The sequence below is a fragment of the Kryptolebias marmoratus genome, linkage group LG22 (assembly GCF_001649575.2).
Source record: "Kryptolebias marmoratus isolate JLee-2015 linkage group LG22, ASM164957v2, whole genome shotgun sequence".
In the NCBI taxonomy this organism is placed as follows: domain Eukaryota; kingdom Metazoa; phylum Chordata; class Actinopteri; order Cyprinodontiformes; family Rivulidae; genus Kryptolebias; species Kryptolebias marmoratus.
This window is the reverse complement of record NC_051451.1, coordinates 24,402,399-24,409,854: the sequence shown is the minus strand read 5'-3', so window position 1 is coordinate 24,409,854 and position 7,456 is coordinate 24,402,399. Positions and strand designations below refer to the sequence as shown.

Below are 7,456 nucleotides of genomic sequence, written 5' to 3'. Positions count from 1 at the left end.
GGATGGACCAGCCGAAGGCCAAGGGGACGGTGACAGAGAACTGAACTCTGATGAACTGAGCTTGGATGATAACAGCTGGTTTTGGACTTTGAAGGCCTCGGATTGGTTCCAGCTCGGAGTATGATCCCTGTAATATCACCGGCTCCGCTGCATCCTACCCCAGCACCATGTGTTTTTTACCCAAGCCCCCCACCCTCCTGCCTACTTGCACTGAGCGAGCGGTTTTTTAAGCGTATGCTCCTGTGTTTCTGAGTAAACATAGGGTCAAAGTCTTTTTTTTAGCTCATCCTTCCTATTGTGTCTTTCTCTTCCAAACTGCAAAAGGTAGCGCGAGTGTCTTGCGAATGACCTGAACTCCTGTTTCACCCATGTCTGTAACGTATGTCCTTCTCCTGAACAGAGTGTTCTTAACTGTAATTTCGTTCTGCACTGCATTTCTGATGTTGTGTGTGAATGACAATAAAGCTGATTCTGATTCTGATTCTGATAATGGTAAAAGAAGAGAAGGAAGCAGGAGACAAATGAGAGGTCAGAGATAGAAAAAATGTTATTTTTGGAGTTGAGTTATTGACAGACAAAGAGACAGGTAATGATCTGGTGTGTGGAGAGTTAGAAGCTTTTGTGTGCGTTTGTGCAGAAAAGGAGAGTTTGCGTAAACATTTGCATATAGAAAAAGAGATGGAGAGGTTGGTTCTTGCCTCTAGATTTGGAAGACAGAACATGGAGAACGAACTCTAAGCCTGAGGTGAGAGCGTACCAAAGCCAGTCCTCAAAGCTGAAAGGGCACACGCACAAAAACATAATCTCAGTGGGCAGGAACACACATGTGCACTCCATACAGACAGCTACACACACTGGGCCTTGTAATTATTATCCGAGCAGAGGCAAAGAGCACACTGAATAAAAGGGCTCACTTCCTCCAAAGCCTGAGTCAAGGACAAAAACAGCAGAACAGCCTCTATCACCTCGACAAAAATCAAATGCAAACATGGTTGCCTATGAGAAGAGTGGCAATAACATATTTATCTGATAAAAACAAGAGCTCTTTAAGAGCGCATGTGCTACAACAATAAACCCACACAGGCCTTTATGTCTTTATCAAGAAAAACATAAATCGTTCTTTCAATATCCCAGACTCGCCAGTGAGCGTCGACTGCTTTTAAACAGTGAATGCTATTATATCTGTCAGACTTCATTTGTACACATACCTAGTTATACAAGAGACACAATGTAATACTTATTGACAAAAAAAAAATCCAATATTACATGTGTAAAATGTTAAAAGTATATAAACTCTTCCTTTCAGAATGAGCTGGGACTTTTTATGGTGCTGAAGTTAAAATAACATCTTGAGCGCAGTGCAAACAGGTCAAAGCATCCAATCAGAGAGTTGTGAAATCTCAAGATAACAACAAAAAAAAAGCTAATCTTGGCTATGTTTTATCTGCCTTAAAGGTATTCTGTGCCCAAACTTCACAAGTTGCTGCTTGTCTTCTCCTTTCCTCCTCGGTAAAAATCACATCAGGGTTTTCTTCTGATGCAGACAGAATTCTCCATGAGGTCGTTTCAACTCTGGGTTAATAAAGTATATCTGAAACCAAGTCTGAAGCCAATTCTTTTAACTTTCAGGACTAACTGGTGTGGCGGACAGTTCAGCATTAACTCCAGCCTAAATGAAAACACTATTATTTAGCAGTGAATAAAATAACAGCAGCCCTGCATGTTGAAGAGCTTTCAGCCTTTTATATTTAGAACCTCAGCTTTTGTGTGGTCATTTAACCACACCCTACAGACATTCAGAAGTGTTGTCTTGCTACAGAACACACTTTCTTATAAAATTCTGACATTTGTTGTTAGAATTTACTGGTTTAATTTGGGCTTCACTGTTCCATCAGGGATGGGCAAGTCTTTTGGCTCACATGCAGTATTCGACTTTATTTGGTCTCATCCGCCCACAAAAAGTTTATCCGAAAGCCTTCTGGTTTGTCCAGATGATCTTTAGCAAACTGCAGTTGGTTTGCAATGTTTATTTTGGAGAGCAGTGTCTATTTTCTGCAGCTCCAACATTCATACCACTGTTGCTGTGAAACAATGGACTCATAAAAACTCTTGGAGAAATGCCTGCAGTTGCTTGGAGCTAAAACCGGGTTCCATCTTGTTCTGGATGAATACTGCCCACCATCCTCCTGAAATATTCGAGTTTTTTTGGGGCAATCCCTTCATAGGAGGATCTTTAATTTCACCAATGTGTGTGCAATTTGCCTGAATTCAAAATGTCACCAATGTCTTCACTTTCTTTTACAAAATTCACCAGAAATCTCCAATTTGAACAATAATGCATGTTAAAACATGATGTAAAGATCACTTTAAAAGATTTTTTTAAAGCAAACACAATGTCCAGGAACACCTGCTGGTCAACCTGCTGACTGAGAACGCCTGATTCTAATTACAACTTCAAACTTCCTGGAAATTTAGAGAACACAGAAATATGTACACCTGGATCATTTAACTTGTTAGTAAACAAACAAGTCAAAAAATACTGGTCTCATTTGTTTCACTGGGTTCTGACGGTTTCTTTTTTTTAACTTAAGTGTGGAAATCTTAAATTTAAAGCTACAATTAAGTAAAATAAAAAATTAAAGGGTTTACAAACTTTCAAGCACCACTGCAGATTACTTGACAGATTTTTCATTGGTTTTGATAAGTCACCTATTATGTGATTAGAACTATTTGATCTAATGCTGAAATAATTAAAGATTTTGTCTTTATTTGAGTCAATATTTAACACCATAGCTTTTTTTTTAATTATCTCAGAGCACTGATCCTGAAAATCTACATAATAACTTCAGCTCTCCAGTAAACCAACATGAGCAGGTGTTAATGGGTGTCAGCTTTGAATATTTGTATATAGGACTGGTGTTTTAATAAATGTGATTGGAGGAGGGTCATGTGTTCATGCATCTCTTCATGTGTCGGCTGAGTTCAGGCTGAATCCACTGGCTGTATAGAGATGACAAACTGAGCAACCCCGCTCTCCTGTGAGATGAAGCAGAAACAGAATGCTGACAGAGTTGCTGGCTGAGCTGCGCTGGAGGCGGGTCAGGGAAATGTACCGATGTCATATACACACACAAACGGGGTAAAAGGTTTGACCAGGGCTAATCTCTACTGAACTAGGCTAAAGTGCAGCCCAACAGATCTCCTGGCTAAATTTCAACTGAACAAAGAAACCAACAAACGAGTCCTATGCAAGTCAAATCAAGCAAAGCCTGGATGTAAAGGGCCATACTTTCAGTCCATTTAAAACACTAAAATAACTTCACTGAACTATCACCATCCCAATAAACAATCAGAGCTTAAGCTTCGTCTTAACTGCTGTTGGGACAAACTCAGTTTTATTACAACTTGTCACCAACAAAATAACATTCATTCCTATCATATAAGGAAAGGAAAAAAGGCAGCTGCTGAAGAAACCCTATTTTACATTCAGCTTGCATGAATTATGCAAAAAAAATAAATAAATAATTAGCCACTCATCCATTTTCTTCCCGTTTAACCTGTGTTAGGTAGATTCCTCTCACATCACTATGTGTCCAAGCAGCTGACTTAAACTTGGCTGCCTGTGCACCATCTGCAGTGCTTTGTCACGGATAAGATCTGTGGCCAACACTGCAGCTGCTGGCACCCCAACAACAAGGACAAAGAGGGGAATGAAGGAAGAAAGAGAGAGAGACGAGCTGTACAGTTTGCGTTTTTTAATAATTAAAATAATAATCACTGTTAAGATGCAAGGATTCTTCTGTGTCATGGCAAAAAATAAATAATTCTGCTTCTGCAAATAGAAAACCTCGAGCTACAAAGTGAGGGAGTTTGCACACTCAAACACATTTATCCATTAATAAATGTAAGTGTGTCTGTGTGCTTTTAAGTGATGCCTGTCTTTGAGTAAACTATTATTATTTGCACATGTGAGTGAAATGAACCTGTAAGACGAGCAGTTTGCAAAGTCTGGATTCTGGTTTGGATCCAGATCACCTGACAAATCAATTAGACCCAGGCCACATAGTGTATTGCATTACATTGAAATTCGATAAAGTAAGTTTACTACTCTTTATAAAGAGTGATGTGGCTCCTTTAAGAGTGTGCACAGAGAGAAAGAGTGCACAGGGCAACCAAGGGGGAGAGAGAGAGCCCGTTTTCATATGGTCACAGTGAGAATTGGAGAACATGACTGAGACAGAAGAAAATTAGATGTAAAAGTTTGAATTTTTAGCAGTAAATGTATAGCATAGACTGAAGTAAAATTTATAAATGCAACGACTCAAGTCTCGAGATGTTTGAGTCAGTTTTCCCTTTGTTGTTTAAAGAAAAGGAAGCAAGTCCTGAAGCAGGATGCAACTTCGGCCTCTGTCGATGTTATTATCAGAAACTAAGGCAGCAGAAAAGGTTTGATAACTCCAGGGTGAAGTCACGTCAACCTGGAGTTATCAAAACTTGCAAAGAAACAAAATGTAGACTATAAAAACTGAGTTTTAAAATAAGAGTGGATGGAGAAACATGCACTTATTTTGTCCTAACCAAAATACTGCTGACAGTTATTATTATTTAATGCATGTAGTAATGAGCTCACATCGCAGCCGCTTGACAAATAAGCATTTAAGTCAGTTACTCCGTCTGGCAGCTGCATCTTTTGTGCCGAGGTTTAGGCTTCTCATTAAAGGCAGATATGGCTTTGGACAATTAAAATTGATCTAGAAAGCAAAATTTGGACATTTGAGTATAAAGTTTGAGAACCCCTGTGATAAACTCTAACGTGAGCATATAGCTGTAAAATATGAGAGGCACATGCAGCGTGATGAACACAGAAAAGGCAAGATATGTGGAGGAAAAACCATTTCATATAAATCTGCACCTGTATGTCCTTAGTGCTGCTGTGTGTGACGTTATAGCTCAAGGGTTTCTGTCACTTTAGCAGGTACAACATAAAACACCAGTTTCAGGGGAGACAGAACTCAGAATGACCTGTTGGAAGGGAAGGTCAACCTGGATTTGACGGTGGTGTTTTTGGATCGTAGATAAAAGCTCTGAGTATATGAGCTCATATGCTGTGTGGAGTCGAACACTAAAAGAAAACCACAATTTCTACATGAATGCTTAAATGTTTGGTTCTTTGCTTGGAGATAATAAAGATCTGTGACCTTCCAAGTAGCCACATGTCAATGTTTACTCATAATATAATATTAGCTTGAGGCCAAAAGACCACCAGGAGTAAATCAGGCAGGCAGGTGTGCAGGTAGGGAACATTACAGTATTCGATTTCCATCTCTAATCCCAGAGGTAATCCCAAAGCAGGTGCTCCATTAATAACTCGTGATTTCTCTGGGAATGCATTTTGAAAAACGGCTCCCTTAATGAAACACTTGTAAACAAATTTTACTCGTTACAGAAATCCAGCTGTCTCACAGACAGGATGAAGCAAATCAACTTACCAAGTTTAGAGACAACCCAACCTCCATTAAATTTAAAGAGCAAAGAGATATGAAGAAAAAGAGGGAATAATCGGATGCGTTCAGAATCTGTGTGTTAACATGAACAGACTAAAAAAGTCAGACAAGTCAGAAATGGAGACAGTGTGGAAATCTTGTTAAAAACGAAGCAGTTACAGTCCGAATAGCTGCTCCAGGGAGGTTCCTGTGAAATCAGAAAGGGTGAACATGAAACCAGCTGGTGTGAAAAGAGGCTTGCTTCTGTTTGACCAGCCTCCTGCGAATTTCCTGTGAGTGACAGGTGTGCATTTTCCATCTCAGCAGGTCACACAGAAAACTGTTTGGCTTTAGAAATGAGAGAGGCCCACAGCACGCAGGACAGTTTGATTAAATCTAGATGAACAGACCAACTCCTGACTTCAGAAACTCTGAACCATGCTTTTAAAAATAATCATGCAGCACTGACATCTGGACAATCCAGAGGATGGATTTGTGAGGGCTAACAAGCACATCAATACAGCCTTGACAGTTGCTAACAGAGCCATTATCCAAGTCCAAACCACCCTGTGATGCCACCATGCGCAGGGAGGAGGCACCACCACCAGCTACTATCTCTCTGAGGCACAGGCAATAGAGCAGTGCATGCTGGAAAAACAGCTAGAGCACCAAAGCATGTGGAAAGCTGTAGCTGATATTTCTTTGGAAATGAAAGGATGAGGAGAAAAGGTGTTTGTAAAGCGAGAGAGAGAGGGAGTGCAGGGGAACAGCACTGCTATTATTTAGCTGTACGCCATTTATTTTAGCTGCTCTTTGCATCTCAGCTTTGGAAAAGTTGACACTCTCCATAAAATTTCACTAGAAACGTAAATGAACTTCACTTTGGGGGACTGACTTCTATAATGTAAATTATGTAGCAGACTGCAGCATTTATTAATACCTGCTGAGGCAAAGTATAGACTTCACTTTCAATAATTCAGCAGGGGAGGCATGGCACACAGCTGCCTTCGACTAGCTAAACAAAAGGCCAAATGGAAGGTCTCCAACATGGTGTCAAAAAACACAATACAGAATTTGAGTATTTCATGCGAGTGCACACATACAGAGAGCTGTATGGCCACTTCGCTTGCGGACACTCCCCATTCTTTTCATGTCAAACAGGTTCCAACCTGCCCTGTGCTGCACTCGGCTTATCTTTTTATTATCCTGGCTGATCGAGGTGTTCAGACCCGTTTTTTTTTTAGCAGGCAAAGCCACAAGGCAGAGCTCACATCTCTACATCAAACATAAATGTACCGAAAACAATCATTAACAAACAAATCTATGGACATTTATGGGAGTGATATGAGCAACTCTAGTGCCCCAATATGTGCAGTTACAACCCGAGGCAGAAGCAGGAGGGCCTAGGACAATAAATCAAGTGGTTTTCTGCAGCCAAGTCAGATATTTTCTACATAAACACATATCAAAGATTACTCTTGTGTTTATGCTTTAGCATCCTGAATTTATATCATGCTATTATATTCTTCTTCCATCCTCTAATGGTTTGACTTGCCCCCCAGATGTAAATTCAGCATTTAAGTTGAACTCCATGATGTCTGGATAGAAAATATATACTCTAAATGCAGAGTTTGGCTGCCGTCCTATCCAAATTGGCCATAAACATAAAGTGAAAGCATGATTTGCAGTGGTCTCACACTCGCTGAAGCTGAGATATGACACAGAAAAAAAGTTCTTATTCAGCTGTTCCCCTGAACTAATTAAAGTGAATATCTATAGCCTGCATCGTATCAGAGTTGTGAATAGTCAAAAATAAGAGAAAATAAATAAATAAACGTTAGGTAAGAGGAGGAAGAGTGAAGAAGTGGTGACTACAAAGTGCAGTTTCTCATTCAGGTGCACACATGCTACTCGGCACACACCCCATACCTGCCAGAAGTCCTGCAGAGAGGGAGGGGCAGAACGACAAGGAG

The 7,456-nt window shown here is 40.2% G+C and overlaps 1 protein-coding gene across 4 annotated transcripts in view; it reads right to left on the bottom strand.

Annotated features, from left to right (window-relative positions):
- The window catches only part of micu1 (mitochondrial calcium uptake 1), a 34,301-nt gene that overhangs the window by 12,167 nt on the left and 14,678 nt on the right, over positions 1-7,456 (bottom strand). For 2 of the 4 annotated variants that reach the window (XM_017412818.3, XM_017412819.3), the window contains exon 6: positions 7,413-7,424. The exons of the other annotated variants lie outside the window; for them this stretch is intronic. In XM_017412818.3, the coding sequence (XP_017268307.1) occupies positions 7,413-7,424 (12 nt within the window). The remainder of the gene's footprint in view (positions 1-7,412; positions 7,425-7,456) is intronic. 4 annotated transcript variants of the gene reach the window in all.